Below are 17,296 nucleotides of genomic sequence, written 5' to 3'. Positions count from 1 at the left end.
CAGCAGGATGGGGAAGGCACTGCTGAGTTTACTGTAAAGTCCATGATGAGGAGGCACAGACATGAAACAAATAAATTGGGATGGGATAGAATAGAATAGAATAGAATAGAATAGAATAGAATAGAATTAGGGTAGAATAGAATAGAATAGGATAGAATAGAATAGAATTAGAGTAGAATAGAATAGAATTAGAATAGAATAGAATTAGAATAGAATAGAATTAGAATAGAATAGAATTACAGTAGAATAGAATAGAAGTACAATAGAATAGAATAGATTTTCAGTTCAAAGGGACTTAACAGAGTAGAATAGAATAGAATCTTGCATTTTCAGTTCAAAGGGACCTAGAACCACCATCCTGCCCAGCTTCCTGACCACTTCAGGACTGACAAGAATGTAAAGCCTGGTGCTAAGGACATTATCCAAATGCCTCTCAGATGCCTGTCAGTTCAGGCATCATCACCCTCCACTTTCTTTTCCCCCCTTCCTTCCACCCCATTTCCCAACAAACACCTTCCCAAGAGGGCCCAGCAGCCAGGCAGAGCTGGATCAGTGCACTGGTGACGGAGGCCACCAGGACAGCTCTTGGTTTGGCACAAGGCAGGAGCAAAGCCCTGCTCTGCTCCTCGGCAGCTGCTCGCCAGCACACAGCTCACAGGGCTCCCCATCACTCCTGACAAATGAATATCTGAAGCAGTTGTTCCTTTTATGTGGGCTTTGCTGCCATTAGCACGTACAACTCGACATAAAACACCTCGGTGCGAGATCCTTTCTTCTCTTCCCTTTTTAGGCAGCAGATGAAAATCCTTTTAATGAAAGGCTTGTTTGGGGGAGGAAGAAAAACAGGCGCACGCACATGTTGGCTGAGCAGGGAAAGATGAAAACCTCCTTCAAGGTAATTAAATGATTATGTATCTGTTAAACCTGGTGAATAACAGATTTGTTATCTAGGCTTGCTTTTGGCTTGTGCCATTTTTCCCCTTCTTTCTCCCCTACACAAAGCTGAAATCCTTGCAAGGCCTGGAACAAGATAATGTTCATCTTAGAGAAAAAGGCAGAAATAAAAGATTTATTCCTTTATCCCATCAACTCAAGCAGGCTATCCCAGCATCCCATCCTTGTACAGAAACATTGACGTGAAAACTACTCCCTGGATCAGAGCAGGTCTGAATGGAGACAAGACAGATGAGAAAATCAGCATTGGGTGATTGATATCAGGAGTCAGGGGTTGTTTCTACAGCCCCTGTTACACTCAGATCCATCATTTCACACCTCCTGCCTCAGTTTCCCCCCAGTTCTGGTTGACTGCCTTGCCCATTTACAGAAGGAAGTGGCTGAGCTCTCCTGCTTGAGGATTGTGTCAGGGAAGGGTTGATTTCAGAGTGGGAATGTGCAGTGCAATGGTTCATGCTCAGACTCTGAGCCTGCACTCCAACTCTGGTCAGCAGCAGATGTCAAAAGCAGACAAGATGACAAAGTAAAACCCCAAAAAGTGCATTCCCTTCTGTATCTGAGACTAATTCTCTCCACTTTTGCCATCAGTTCATTGGGAAAAACAACAACAACAGCAACAACAATCCACTCTAGTATTAAAATGTCCTTTTTTCCCTCGTGCTTTCCCTTCCTGCCTCAGTAACAATAACATCAGCTCTCCTTTCTAAAGTGAGAAGTCACTCAGTATATTTCAAGTGAGTGGGCCTGGCTTTCAAAAACCTGCTGTGAAGGGAAATTACACGCCAAGGTGAAGTATTTCTTCTACAAATCATCCAGGGGACATCATGAACCCTCTGTGATTAAGATCAGTGCCACAATCATAAATACTCTTGCTTTATGACTAAGCTGGAGCTCTTCCCTGGAGCAAACATGGGTTTTCCCAAGGCTCCCAGAGGGGCTGATGCAGATCTGGTACAGACAGAACTGATTCACCTGACAAGTGGCAGGTAAGAGAGTCATATCTCAGAGCTGACAGTGAGGGAACAGGAATTTTCTGTCCTTTCTCCATCTCTGGTTGTTTTGCCATTCCCAGCCTGGAGCTGGCTGGGAATGGCAAATTCCAGTGAAGAATTCCCAGCTGGGCACGAGGATATCCAATTGGATGGCAGGTAACAGCATTTTCTGGACAAAGTGGGTCGAAGCCAAAGCCTTTCTGCTGCTCCTCTGGATCAGTCTCACATCCATCCAGCATCCTGCACTAATCAGCAACTCATACAAGGAAATACAAGCAAAAAACCCCAGGATCCTCTCAGAGAACATGAATAAGGCCCAAATGAAAGGGTGAGCCTGTGGGAGGCATCCTAAGGAAATGCTGGAGTCAGGACACAGCAGCACAAGGCTCCCTTCAGAGCACTGCAGGCTGGCCCAGGGCTGAGGGCTGCCAGCCCAAATTGAGCCCCTTTGCAGCCCAGCCCATCTGGAGAGTGGGAAGCCTCTTCCCACAGCATGGTAATAAGGTGTACAGGCAAACAGAGAAAAAAAAATCACCTGAAGGTGGGCACAGCAAGAGGAGGTGAAGGCCACAGTGAAGAGGGTGAAGGCTTGGCGTGCCAGCACTGATAACTCCAGAGGGAAGGAGTTTCTAGCAGGGGTCTGTGTGACAGAGTAACACCAAAATTTGTTTTGGGAAGATGCCTGAGTTAATCTGCTCAGAAAACTCGTGGAGAGACAGGAGATGGGATGGTCCAACCAGCCCATGTCCCTATCAGCACCTCCTCAAGATTTAGCAGGTACTCATGCCTGGGTGGTGGCAAAGCCTTCCCTCTCCTCACCCTCCAGGGCTCCAAATGCTGGCAGAGGAAAGGATTGAAAGCAGAATGGATAGAGAAGACAGTGAAAATAAGAGGGTGCACCTGGAGCTCTGCTGAAGATGAGAACAAACCTGGGTCTGTCAGCCACGAGAGTCACATTGCACCACCAGGAGCCAGGTGAAGCTCTGGGCTGGCAAGGAGGAGCCAGGCTTGGCTGTTCAAGGTGCTGAATGGTTTCTATTGTTCAGAGAACCCACTCAACAAAGCAAGGCACAGGACAGAAAATGATGGAATTACAGGTGACAGTAAAAAATAGGCAGTGGAGGTTTGGTGAGAGCAGTGAGTCAGTGAGAAGATGGCTTTTCAAGGGAAGAGTGGGAGACAGACATTCATTCAAAATGCCATTTGACAAAAAAAAACCAAAAACAAAAAACCACAACCTTTCTGGCCACAGAGTGATTGTAAATCTGTTTGTCAGAGTGCACTTGTGATGCCATCCTTGCCCAGCCCTTGAGAGCCACAAACACACACAGGGAATGAGAAGGACCTGAAGCTGCAGGGCATTTCTCACACTGCCAGGCACAAAGCAAGCTCTGAAAGTTTTGGGGGTTGCAAAGCTTTATCCTTGCAGATTTTGTCATTCCAGTCCTTCCCTTGTGGAGCAGAGAGCAAAACCAGCTCCTGAGCTTAGCAGATTATTCCAAATGTTGTATCCCAGGGGAATGAGATCCCATTTGTGCCCAGAGAAGACAAAAAACGCTTCAGCTCCCATCAGCAATGACCAGTGTAGCATCCATGTGCTGCATGATGCTGTCATTGCCTTGTAGATCAGTTGTGGTTTCCCAAGGTCAGGTTTGTGCCTCTTCCTGCTGCCATGAAAATCTCATTTTTACGAGATCAGAAAGGGAGTACACAAAGCTTAGCAGAAATTCTCTGTTAAGGGGGGTAGAAAAGAGGAGAAGCAAAATCTAGTGACAAATAAATCCCCCCAAGAATGGAGCTGTCTCCTGAAGACATCTTTCAGAAACAGAACTGGAAGAGAGATGATAAAGCTAAAAAGAGGAGAGAGGAGAGGAGAGGAGAGGAGAGGAGAGGAGAGGAGAGGAGAGGAGAGGAGAGGAGAGGAGAGGAGAGGAGAGGAGAGGAGAGGAGAGGAGAGGAGAGGAGAGGAGAGGAGAGGAGAGGAGAGGAGAGGAGAGGAGAGGAGAGGAGAGGAGAGGAGAGGAGAGGAGAGGAGAGGAGAGGAGAGGAGAGGAGAGGAGAGGAGAGGAGAGGAGAGGAGAGGAGAGGAGAGGAGAGGAGAGGAGAGGAGAGGAGAGGAGAGGAGAGGAGAGGAGAGGAGAGGAGAGGAGAGGAGAGGAGAGGAGAGGAGAGGAGGTGCTGACATTGCCCACTGGAAAACTGAGACAATGTCCCAGAAGATTCCACTCAGCCAGAAAATGAGGTTCCCACAGTGCCTTGTGGGGGTGGGACAGTAACCAGGGGCCAGCAGGGCTGGCAAGGCTCCATGGGAGGGAGCAGAACCTTTCTGGTTGGGATAACCCTGGGCTTTCCTCACTCCTTCACCACCAAGCTCAGGGCATCAGACCCTCCAGCCCCTCAGCACATTTTCCAGAGTTACACAGAAAATCCTGAATCCTGGTAGATGGAGAACTCATGAGTATTTATGGCTTTTCCCACTGCCAGAGCAGGTCAGGACATCTGATACAGGACATCTCAAGCAGCACAAATGTGACAGCTCAACCAGCACTTACAGAAGGGCTGGAGGGAATGGCGATGCCACAGGAGTAAAAGACACCACGTGTGGCACCAGGAAGGAATTAGGTGGTTTCCTATTTGTATTCTCCTGAGCTCCACTTGCCTGGAAGAGCTCCTTGGTTACACCACCAGCCAGGCAGCCTTTGCAGCTCTGTGTTAAGACCCAAGCTCCAGTTCAGCTCAGTCAGTGCCAACCTGGGCACAGCTGGATGAATTTGCCATTGGGCACCAAACCCACAAAGGTGTTCCAAACACAGCTGGGATCTACTGACCCCATGGCCAGAGCCCTAAATCCTAAATCAGCAGCCTGGGCTAGGTAACCTCAATCTGTCCTGGAGGAGATGCACGACCAGTGTTTGCCATCCCTCCCATTTGACAAAAAAAAAAAACCAACAAAACCAAAAAACCCACGACCTTTCTGGCCACAGAGTGATTGTAAATCTGTTTGTCAGAGTGCACTTGTGATGCCATCCTTGCCCAGCCCTTGAGAGCCACAAACACCCACAGGGAATGAGAAGGACCTGAAGACCTTTGGTGCAGGAATTTGTGCTGAGTTTGCAGGCTCACACAGTGCCTGTGCTGTGCAGGAGGGAGGCAGAAGAACCTTGGGGGTCTGGCAGAGCAGAGGGGAGAGGAGATCCCTGCAGGGGGAGAGGGGAGAGCGAGCAGAGGAGGGAAAGGGTGGGACTGCAGGTGGAGAAGGCTTTCTGGACTGACAGGGTGACACCAGCCCTGAGCATCCCAGACGTGTGGCACATTCCCTGCCTACCTCAGGCATCTTGACTCGTCCCTCCTGGAAGGAGCAGGAGCTGGGGTCGTGGGTGCAGACGTGGCGGTACTTGCACCAGTGGCAGCGGTACGGGCTCTCCACGCACGACAGGCACCTGGAACACAACACAGGGCATCACTCGGCCAGCTGGGTCCTCACCATGCCTTGCATGTTAGCTTTTGTGTTTTTTCAGGCCCTGTACTGCAGTAGTGTAGAGCTTTGAACTGCCTACAGGGTGTTAGTGAGCTCTCTTCAATTTGGGCAGACAGAACAATCCTTCCTGGCCTGAGAGCCAAGGACACCTCACAGCCTCAAAAATATAAACAAAAATGAGTTGGGAGGAGCAAACTGGGGGAATGTGACTTCATCACCTGAAGCTGTAATTGGACAATTAACCCCTGATATGCAAATAGACCAAATTTAATCTGCCCAAAAAACTCCTGACCACTATTCATGTGGGTGTATGGCTCTGCCAGGCTCTTGCACTGCCCAGGGTGTGTCTATTGAAACCTTAATAAATAATTACTTTATTCTCTAGCTCTGTTCTAGCCAATCCAGGCATCACTGACAGCCTTTCCCAGAGGGAAGTACAGCCTGGAAAATGTTGCTTTTGCAGGAGGACACAGGCTTTGCACTGACAGGATGGTGCTGGATTTGCTCTGGCCTGAGCTGGTGGTCACTGGCATCTCAAATGTCTCATATGATTAAATAATTTAGATTGCATTCATATCATTGCAACAAGAGGAATAACAAATATTTATTGTATTTTGGCTGCCCTGGGCACCAACAATTCCATCTGGTTAATACACATGACACAGAGGCCAGAGACAAATTGGGATGTACCAAAGCCAGAAAACCAAAGATGAAAAAGGGAATTTTCTCCCCCTTTATTGGTGTGAGTTCTGATCAGGATGATGAGATTCCTGCAAATATATTAACTCACATTCTTCATCTCAGAAGAGAGGTGAAGACTGCTGGAGCAGCTACCTGGGAAGCAGAGGGCAAATTTAGGGCATCACCTGCTCTGGGTGCAGAAAGAGCCACTCCCTCCACCTTACAAGGTTTTGCTCTCTTGTTCCCCAGGGGCTGTGCAGAGCCAGAGCTGCAAACACCTCCCCTGGCTGTTACAGCACTCACTTGGACCTGCATCACACCTCCCTTCAAATTTAACATGATTTCTGCTCAGCAGCAACCAACCCCAGCTCTCTGCACATTCACACTCTGGAGACCTTCATGGCAAACACCTGGAGGGGTGGAGAGTGTCCAGGGAAGGGAAGGGAGCTGGGGAAGGTTCTGGAGATGCTGGGGGAGCTGGGAAGGGGCTCAGCCTGGAGAAAAGGAGGCTCAGGGGGGACCTTGTGGCTCTGCACAAGGAGGGGACAGCTGGGGGAGTCAAGTTCTGCTCCTAGGGAGCAAGTGCCAAAATGAGAGGAAACTGCCTCAAGCTGTGCCAGGGGAGGTGTAGGTTGGATATTTGGAATTTTTTTAATGGAAAGAGTTGTAAAGCACTGGAACAGGCTGCCCAGGGCAGTGGGGCAGTCACCTTCCCTGGAAGTGTTAAAAAGCACTTGGGGACAAGGTTTGGTGCTGACCATGGTGGTGGTGCTGGTTGACTTGGCCTTGGTGATCTTAGAGAGCTTTTCCAACCTTAACAATTTTATGACTCTATGCACCCACAGTACCTGGAGGAGACTTCAGGGAAGTGAATTTTCCTGGTCCTTAAATGCCACTGGGTTTTTAATGGGCAGGAGAGAACAACTCCTGTGTGAGCCCAACACACCCCTTCTCCCCTGTCTCTGTGAAATCTTTCTCAACCCCAATCCACTCTCAGCTCTGGGTACAGCAACTTATTCTTCAAATTGTTAACAAGTGCTTGCTCTGATACATCAAATTAAAAATGGATAGCATATTATAGTTTGTCAAGTAAGAAACCAAAACATGCCATAAATATTTAACAGCACCATCTCTCCTGCTCTCCTCCCCCCCAACACTTGCTTTCTGACACTGTTTGTCAAAGCAGCAGGAACATGGAAATAGGATTTGCCTTTCCTTGTGAATTGCTGAGCTGCAGTAATTATCTGCTTTTGGCACCTCTGATGGCTCAGTGGTGGGGACAGAGCTGCTCAGCCTTGCTCATGGTGGATGAACCTGCAGCAAGGGCATCATTCTGCAGGGATCTGTGGGTCTGCTGCACTGGGGCAGCTCCTGAGCAGCTCAGGGCTGGATGAACCTGCTGCAAGAGCATTTCTCTGCAGGGATTTGTGGGTCTGCTCCATTGAGGCAACTCCTGAGCAGCTCAGAGTGGATGAACCTGCTGCAAGAGCATCTTTCTGCTGGGTTTTGTGGGTCTGCTGCACTGGGGCAGCTCCTGAGCAGCTCAGGGCTGGATGAACTGCAGTAAGAGCATCTTTCTGCAGGGATTTGTGGGTCTGCTCCATTGGGACAGCTCCTGAGCAGCCCTGGGTGGCAGCTAAAGCCCAGGGAAATGGGGTGTGAGGCAGGGAAGGTGCTCACATCATGGGTTACATGGTGTTGAGGGAGTCACCTGCATTCAGTGCATACCCTGCAGGAACCATAAGGTTTATTTTTCCAGATTGGAGGGTTCAAGTCTATGTTAACCACCTGGGGCAGGCTACTGGTGGGACTGGCAGCATGGATGAGGGCTGGAGGTGCATGTGAGGAGCCAAAAACCCACAAAAGAATGAGTAATGGGAAGATGTGCTGAGGGCACAATTCCATTCTAATTCAATTATTTGACAAATCGCTCCTAATTTGATGCTCTGCCTGCAGGAAAAAAGTGATCCCCACACTCTGAGTCATCTCAGGAGGGTCCCACTATTCTGGCCACCACACAAGTGACCCCAGCCCCTGGTCACCTCCACATTTAATCATCTTCCTGAGGGACACATGCCCATGAGAAACTAGAAATGAACATACGAGTTGTGGACGCTGCAGTTGTAGAAGACGAAGCTGGTGCTGGCAAAGGTCATCCCTGTTTCCTTGGACTTCAGCTGGAGCTGGACAATGTGATGGTCACCTGGGGGAAAGAATAGGCACATCAGGGTGTCAGTGCTTTGTTAGCCCAGTTAAGCCCTGCTGGCCAAGCCACCAGCCTGAACTGGAGCTGTCCCACAGCCCTTTGGCTGGGCCATCCTCAGGAAATGTAAAAAGTGTTATAAAATCATCCTAGAGCCCAGTTCTCCCACAGCTCCAGCTCTTATGGGTGATGGAGTATGTCTTTACCACTGAAATTGTTGTGCCAAGGAGCAGAGCCTGGGCTGGAGGATGACAACAGGTCTAATTTCAAAAATGTGGTGACTGAATTCATACTTGGATTCAAGTAGGAAAGCTAAGCTCAAAGAATGAGTGCAGATGTCTAGAATTCAAAGGACATTTAAATAGAATTTTGTCCTTGAAGTTGTTCCATGCTGTTGGTTTACTCAATGTTCCCAGAAAAAAAAGGGGATGTGGACATTCCTCCCGTGTTCACTCACCCCACTCACCCCAAGCTCCATTCCCCTCGGGCTGTGGCTGCAAAGAGCCCATCCCAGTGTGAGAGATGAGAAATCCATTGCACTTCCTGAGGGTTCCACCCATTTCTGTAGCAGACCCCTTTTCACCTCAGCTCCTCCACACCTTTCCCCACTCCTCCCAAGCTGGGCAGCCAGCTGCTGCTTCTCCCCACAGTTCAGTGGGTGCAGCAATTGCAGTAATTTGGTGGGGAAGTGACCCAGCTTTAATTCAAAATTTACCTGGGTGGCCCTTTCCCTGCTATTTATAAAAGGGCACAGAGTGAAAGAACAAGGGGGAATGGCTTTAAAATGAAAGAGGGCAGATTTAGGTGGGATATCAGGAGGAAATTGTTCCCTGGGAGGGTGGGCAGGCCCTGGCACAGGGTGCCCAGAGCAGCTGTGGCTGCTGCTGGATCCCTGGAGTGTCCAAGGCTGGGCTGGACAGGGCTTGGAGCACCCTGGGATGGTGGGAGGTGTCCCTGCCATGGCATAGGGTGGAATGAGATGACCTTTCAGGCCCTTCCAAACTATAATTCTATTATTTCCCTCCTCACCTGAAAGATTCAATAATCAATGAATCCAAAGCAATCTTGAAGTGGGTCACAGCGAGTACCCTGTGCTCCCTCACCCACCCTGGGGCACTGACACCTCACTGAACACATCCCACTGCCAGGGCTCAGCCCTGCTGCCCATCTGCTCTGCTATATTTCACAACCCTGCCAGCCTCTGGAATGGATTTTAAACCAGGATGTGAGGACTGGATGGCCCCAGGTGGGACAGTCACACATCCTTGGGTTCAAATCCAGACTCTGGCACTGCAGGGAAGACTTGGTCTTTGGCTGAAGCTGAAACAAGCTGCAGGTGCCCTGAAAGCACATAAATTTCTTTCTTTTGTTCTGTCTCCACCTTTCACTGCTATTTTTGTTTGCTGGTTGATGGTAGCCTGGCCTGGGACAGATGTCCATAACAAGGAAAGAATTTCTGGTACCTGTCCTGGCAAGCAAACATGACTGATAACTCAGTGGGACTTGAAAGTGGTGACAATCTCCTGGGAGCTTGTTTTGGGGCTGCAGTGGAGAGCACAGCAGCTGTGAGCAGCTCAGGGAGAGCAGAGATGATGGCAACACCTCATTTTCTGTGGTCTGAGCATCCCCAAAGGCAAATTTTACAGCAAATTTTCACAGCAAGCCAAGGACAAAAATTGGCAGCATCCTCTCTATGTCTCATGGGGGTGACAGCAGGTCTAGGTTTTTATAGCAAGTCCCTGTAAAGAGCCACAGGAATTCTTGAAATTTTTCAGAAAGTTTGTTAGAAAAGGGACAGAAAAAAGTGCAGGAAGTTGTGGATAAGGGAAGCACCCTTGGAGACAAGGTATTTTTTTGTGCTGGACCACTCTGGGAGAAGGAAACCTGGAAGAGCTGAATGCAGTGAGGACCAGGAATTGAGACAGGAATTGAGACACAGAATTAAATCTGGGAGGAGCAGGGTGAAATTACAGACAGGATTGTCCTGCTCTGCAGGAATTCCTGTCTGTTACACGGGATGGGATGTGTTGAGAGCACCAGCCTGGCCAAAAGCAGAGGGAATATCCCACATCCATGCCTGGTCTTTGCTGGATATGTCCAACTGCCACTCGGTGGCAGCCTGCAAACACCTCACACGTCACACACACCTCAGTGCAGGTGCTGGGGCTGCAGCTCAGGGCTTGCACCCCTGAATCCCTCCCAATGCACACAGCTCGTGCCATGATGTGCTGCTGGGCTGCTCCAGCATCCCTCCTGCTCCCAGAGCCTCCCATGCCTTTCCTCAGGCTCTCAGGAGCCAAATCCTGCTTTGTGAGGTGTTGGAGTCAGTGAGCCAGGTCTCTCTCTGAATTCTTGAGAGAAATCAGAGTACAGGGATTGAATTAAAGCCTTCAAATGGATTGAAATACGTTAAACCACTCACACATAAAGTAGAGGTGTAAGTTTAAGTTTTGGGATGAGTAAGTGAGTCAGTAAATTTTAGAATGAGCTTCAGTGCTTTTAGTGAGTAAAAGGTTCAGATGCCAGAGTAGAAGTGTGAGTTCTAGTAAAAATTAAAAAAACACACTGATGTTTTCTGTGGAGGCTCCAGGAACGTGGTTGTAGACAGTGCTTAGACATAACAGAGCTCTAGTAAGAACATTGCTTACATTTTTCAGATAGAACAAGACAGGTTGTATGGGTAGTTTATATGTATTCTAGCATGTTAAAAAACTAGAATTCTAATGGGTTAAGGAGTGGTGGTCCTGGTTTGCATCCTAGCTTGCTGGAAAAATCCTATATAGGAGTATGTATTGGGGAGAGCTGGGGCTTTTGCCACAGCTTTTGCCACAGCTTTTGCCATTTGCTTTTTGCTATTGGTTTGCTTTGCTGACATCATCAACATCCAAGAAGAAGACAGGAGCTGCTGCACCAACATCAGCTTCTCAGGACCTTGACAGGAGCAGCTTCTGCTTCTATCTGGAACTTTTACCAAAACTTAGCATGGACTTTATTGTCTGCTACTCTGCTTTTGAGACTGATGCTCTGCAATAAACAGTCTTTTAGCAACCATGAGCTGCTTTGCTCATTTAAAATAACCTGACAAGAAGTTGGTGCCTTAGAGCAGCAGAGGTTTAACCTCACAGTGAGGATGCAGGGTGGGGTGAGGATGGAGGGAGGGGTGCAGGGGGACACTCACCATTCTCTGTGACAATCTGGGGCACCTCCTTGGCAGCTGGAGAGATGCACTGGATCTGGCTGCCCACCACCAAGCCATCCATCTCCGACAGGTCCTCGAAGGTGCAGTTGACTCCTGCTGACAGCTCGGGGACGTTGTAGGTCTCCAAAACCAGCTGCAGGCAAAGAGGGAGGGAGAGAAGGAGAGGCAGAAAAAAAAGAGAGAACACTCAGCCAAACAACAGCAGGACAAAATGACACTGGAGAGGTCGGACAAAGAGCCTCTTGTAGAGACAGCATCCTCCTTCAGCAGAAAGCAGCGGCTCAGGAGAGGGATGAGTGAGGAGGGGAGGGCACGAGATGCTGGTGCTGACACAGGTGGCAGTGGCTGTGCAGGGACACCTGCACCGTGTCCCAGTGCTGGCTGGGGCAGTGCAGGGCAGGGAGTGCTCGCTGTCTGTCATGCAGGTGTCAGGTTAGGCAGGGAGTCTTTGGAGCCAGCCCTGGCCCCCAGGGTTTCTGAGGGAGGTGACTGCTACTCACAAGAGGCACTCTGCAGACTCCAGAGAAACTGGAGCGCTCCAGTCTAACTCTCTACGGGCTGCTCTGCCAGCACCAGCAGGGGGGAGCACTCTGTGCCCAAGTTCCTGTGTGAGGAGAGTCTAGTTACAGCCTTCAGTCCACCACAAAACACAGCCCTGGCTCTGCAGGCACAGAAACCTCTCCTGCCCATCCCAGCGAAGAACCAGTTGGCTCCTCGTGCTGTCCTGGGGGTCCATATGGAAATAAAGCCATGAAGGAGGATTTTAGGGTTCACAAAAACCTCTGGCATTGCTCATGGTTATGGGGAAAGGGATCTCAGGGCTGGTTTCCACCATGTCCATGCTTTGGAGGAGCTGCCAGCTTCCCAAACAAAGGTCCTTCCCCACGGCTCTCCATCACTGAGGGTCCTGCTCAACTCACCAGGTCCTGCCTGGACACAGAGGGGCACCCCAGGGGATCCCTAGAACCTGGTAATTGGTGTAAATTTAGTGTTTTTGTGACAGAACTCTGGAGCCAACCACTCAGCACAGGCTCCAGTGCAGATGCTGCAGGCTCAGATGCAGATGCTCCCCACACTTTCCTCCTCCCTGAGCTGGCTGAGCCCCCCTCTGAGGTGACAGCCACTGAAAGGAGACACAGGTGCATGCTGAGGTGTTGTTTCTACCAGCACAAAGAGCAGGTGTCAGTCCAGGTGACAAAGCAGGGCAGGATGAGAAGGTGACATAGGCTCAGTGCTCCCACACAGTGTTTCTCCTCCCTTAGGGAAAGGTTGGAGCTGCTTCTCCACACTGAGGAGCACCAGGGAGAAAGGCTGGGCAGACTTAGCCCTGGATGCCACTAAGCCTTTGTGAGAGTAGGATCATTTTTGCGCCATGGGAATGGCAGTGGGAAAGGTGATTTTGTTTTTGTCTCGGATGGGGAAAAGGAAAAAGCTGTTTGGATAGATTCAACACTGAGGTTGACTCCATTCTCCCTGCTAGCAATGGAAAATGGGAATCTCCTCCTTATCAAATGTTCCTCTGGGCATGGATGATGCAGGGGGAAGCTGTGCCATGCAGAAGATGACACTGGTGGGCAGATCAGTGCTTGGCCACGAACCCCATGGGCCAGTGCACACCCCGAGCAGAGAAATTCTACACTCCACACTCCTGGGACAGCATGGAAAGCATGGAGCCTTCCCCCAGCAAGAAGCTCTTCTCAGACAGCCCAGAGCAGCAATCCTGGACTAAAACAGACTCAGATAGGATTTTAGTGCCCAAAATTTAGAAACATGGCTGACCACACAAACACCTGCTCTGCCTCCATGGGTAAGAATTCATTCCCCTCGTTCACTGGCACTTTGCTAGAACTCAAGATTCTACTGTTCTAGAGGTTTTATAAGGACACCATCAGCCCTCTGTTTGTTCCCCTCCTGGTTTGCCTCTGGTGACAGGATGAGCTGGGTCACCAGCTCAGCTGGGACTGGGCTGAGATTTATATCAAAATGCTCATGCAGATTGTTGGGTGACAAATGATGACAGCTTCTGATCCCAGCAGCTCTGGGCTGACTCACCCTGGGAGGAACCCAGAGGTAAAGGTCTCTTATTCTGTTATCATTTCAGTCGCCCCGAGCCAGCCAGTCCCCCAGGATTTATTCCAACATGAAAGAACTCAACAGCTACTGAGAGAATACGGAAAAGAAACCTTGAACTCCCAGAAGAACAAAGAACTTAAGATGTCTCAGATCAGTTTTGTTTGAAGCCTGGGGAAAGTAAAGTCACAGCAAAGTTAAGAGGCTGAAACAAAGCAGCAATGATTGGACATGCAGGCTTTGAAAAGCTGATTTCATTATCCCTGGAGAAATCCAAACCTGTCACCTGGAAGGTGTCTGGCAGCTGCACCCTGAGCAATTCCATTTAGACCTTTCAGAGGTCTAAATGTCTAGAGAGGGAACTTTTAGGGCCTGGGTTACCAACTTAATTGCAGCCCAAATTAGCATGGTCAAAAAGACAGAGCACTGGTAGTCTGAGAGAAATGAGTTTCTGTCTCCTTCTTGGAGCCCAGGAATGATCAGGATCATCTGCTGTGTGGTTTCCCTGGCTGCTGACTGAGTAGCTCGAGGCCAGAAAGGTGAAACCTTGTGCTGTGGAATGTCACAGGAGACAACAGGAGCCCTGGGAGCCTTGGGCTCCTCTGCACAGCATCCTGCCTCTCTGCTCTGCATGCCTAGTGCTGGACCAGGATGGAGTATTTATTAGAAGGAGATATTTCCATCCAAAATGATGGGAACTGGAGCTCACTGAAATAATTCATATCACCCTTCCCTTGGCTTTCTTCTAGACTGCAATTTCTAACCATGAAAATGTCCCCTGCCTAAAGTTTTTAGTTAATTCCTCTCCAGGACAGGATACAATGCTTGTAGGACAGAGTCCTTTCATATCTGCCCTCACAGACTCTTCCTAGTCCATTTCTAGACTTCTACACAGAGAATAACCAACACCAAAATGTCCTCCTGTGACAATTTTTCCCTGTGCCAGAAAAGTTGCTGGGGACGTTAAGGGCCTCTGGAGAACCTCTTGCTGCCAGTCCTTCCCACTGAATCCCTGGCTCTGCCATGCTTCACGGGCAGGTTAAACCCGAGGAGAGGGGCAGGGGCTGTCATTCCTCACCAGAACGTTGTACTGGGACACGGAGATGTTGTTGGGGTGCACGGTGAGGCGCACGCACTGCTTCATCTCCGAGGCGAATCTGCGCGGCTCGCTGGAGCGCTCGCACCGCTCCTTCCTCGTGCACCTGGGGAGAACAGACAGGGACACAGTGAGCACAGAGCCAGGCTGGGGACAGATCTGGGGGGTGGGAGCAGCAGAGAGGGTGGGTAGAAAGTCAGCTCTGTGCTCTTTGGGGCAGAAAATCACACTCGTGCCCTTAGCGCGTTCCAGCTCGCGGGATTACAGAGGATATCCTGAGCTGCAAAGGATCGTCGTGTCCAACTTCTGGACATTCCCAAGAGCCCCACCAGATACTTGAGAGCACTAACTCTGCTGCTGGCAGGCTGGGGACAGATCTGGGGGGTGGGAGCAGCAGTCAAGGTGGGTAGAAAGTCAGTTCTGTGCTCTTTGGGACAGAAAATCACACTCTGTCCTTAGCGCACAGTGGCTCGCGGGATTACAGAGGATATCCTGAGCTGCAAATGATCATCATGTCCAACTCCTGGACATTCCCAAGAGCCTCACCAGATGTCTGAGAGCATGAACTCTGCTGCTGGCAGCTGTGGGACTGCTCAAGCAGGCTGGGGATTTGCAAGGAACCCGTAAGAGGATGGAGGGTGATGTGTGAAAGGCTCATCCCCCCTGCAGAAATTCCGTCTCTCCACCCACACAGCAGGTCCAGCACAGCCTTCCCAAACCCCCAATCCTTCAAATCTCCTGTCCAGGGGCTGTCCTTGTAGAGAAGCCATGCACAGCCCGTGGTTTTTGTCCCTCCTGAGAATGCTGCACACTTTTGGTGCCTCTGGGCTGCTCTGGGTACCTCACCTCAGGGATGGGGACACCCCCTAAGCAGTGTCCCTGCAGATTAAGTAGTTTTTTACATGCCTGACTAGAAGTGCTGAGAGTTGAATCTTAAAAATTCAAGTGTTCCCAGTAAGTGACAGCTCAGTGAAATTTGTGAGTGCATGTTGGAGTTTGTAAGTTAAAAATCTCTCTGAATTTTTCAAAGAGAAATCAAAGTACAAGGATTAAATTAAAACTTTTAGATGAATTAAAGTATGTTAAGCCACTTGCACATTAAGTAAAGGTGTAAGTTTAAGTTTTAGAATAAGTAAACAAATGAGTAAGTTTTAGAATAAGCTTTAAGTGGTTTTAATGAGTAAAAGGTCTCAGATGTTAGAGTAAAAATGCAAGTTCTAGTGAAAGTTAAAAAACATAGTCTTAGACACTAGTGTTTCTGTGGAAGCTGCAAGAACACAGTTTTAGACATAAAACTATAGTAAAAATATTGCTTACATTTTTCAAATAAAACAAAATAAATAATATATGTAGTTTATACATAACCTAACATGCTTAAAAACTAAAATTCAAGTCAGTTAAAGAGTAGTAGTTCAAGTTTTTGTCTTTAGCTTGTTAAAAAATTTCTATATAAAAATCCATGCATTAGAGAGAGCGGCATCCCCTGTTCTGCTTGGCTTTGCCCTTTACTTCTGTTCCTGCTCTCTCACCACCATCATCATTACCCCCCAAAAAAAACCTAAAAGGTGCTACAGCAACGTCAGCCCTGCTGGAATCTTCAAAAGCAGCTTCTGCTTCTGTTTGAAACTCTGTACCAAAACTTAACACAGATTTTAACACCTATAACTCTTTGCCTTTTAAAACTAACCTGCCTTTACAATAAACAACTTTATAACAACTATTAACTACTTAACTCATTAAAAAAAACAACCACAACCCAGCAAAAAGTGCCTAAAATATATATATATATAAAAAAATAACCGCACAGGTGCACAAATGCATGAAGTTCACACCACCCTCTCATTGTTGATGTTTTCAGTGCTGTCACTGCCCCTCCTCTCACCTGTGAGGTGCAAACACAACCCAGAAAAGTGGATTGGTACCTGTTTGCCCTGTTCCCTCCCTGGCTTGCACTTGTTTAACACAAAGCACATCTGTACTTCACTCCACACGCTCTGCCAAGGCCATTGGTGTCTTCCTGGAAATGCACAGGGTTAATCCAAAAGGACAGCTCCAGCTGCATGCCAATTACCTCCTGCCATTAAGTTAATGTTATGGACTTGCACAGGGTGTCTTCAATGGATTTTGTTATTAGCAGTGCTATTACCCCCCATTAAAACCAGCCATAAAGACTTAAGTGTGGATGTTAAATTATTCACCCACTCCCAGACCTCAGAGTCTCACTTTTGAGAGAACCTGGGGGCTGCTGGAGCTCCAAGATCACCCTCAGCATCCCTACCCCTTGCACCCTTGTGCATGGGGATTTGCAGATGAGGATCCATGGAAACTCAATATGTGGTTAGTCCAAATGTTATAAATCTTGGGATGGTCTAAAACTTTAGGGCTTGGCTTCTGTCTAGTGGCTGACTCTAGAAGAACAACCCAACTCCAAACTCCAATTTCTCCATCTTTCTGGCAGAGGAAAGTTTGTATTTCCAGAAGCAGGATCCATAAAGGGATATTTTGGCCACTCTCAACACACTTTGCAGGTTTGAGAGAGCAAAAGCAGCACTACAGCTCCTGCTCTGTTTCCCAGGAGCCCTCATCCCATTAAATCTCCTCTGGCACTGCCACATGCTGGATC

General features: G+C 48.8%; 1 protein-coding gene across 2 annotated transcripts in view; it reads right to left on the bottom strand.

Moving 5' to 3' along the window:
* PLXNA4 (plexin A4) overlaps positions 1-17,296 on the bottom strand; it is a 450,712-nt gene that overhangs the window by 101,775 nt on the left and 331,641 nt on the right. For both annotated transcript variants that reach the window (XM_033057624.2, XM_033057622.2), the window contains exons 6-9: positions 14,656-14,779; positions 11,487-11,640; positions 8,209-8,308; positions 5,272-5,386 (exon numbers count right to left, since the gene is read on the bottom strand). In XM_033057624.2, the coding sequence (XP_032913515.1) occupies positions 5,272-5,386; positions 8,209-8,308; positions 11,487-11,640; positions 14,656-14,779 (493 nt within the window). The remainder of the gene's footprint in view (positions 1-5,271; positions 5,387-8,208; positions 8,309-11,486; positions 11,641-14,655; positions 14,780-17,296) is intronic.

This window comes from Catharus ustulatus, chromosome 4, assembly GCF_009819885.2.
Source record: "Catharus ustulatus isolate bCatUst1 chromosome 4, bCatUst1.pri.v2, whole genome shotgun sequence".
NCBI lineage: Eukaryota > Metazoa > Chordata > Aves > Passeriformes > Turdidae > Catharus > Catharus ustulatus.
Note: the sequence above shows the minus strand (reverse complement) of the source record. Positions and strands in the feature narration are given on the sequence as shown.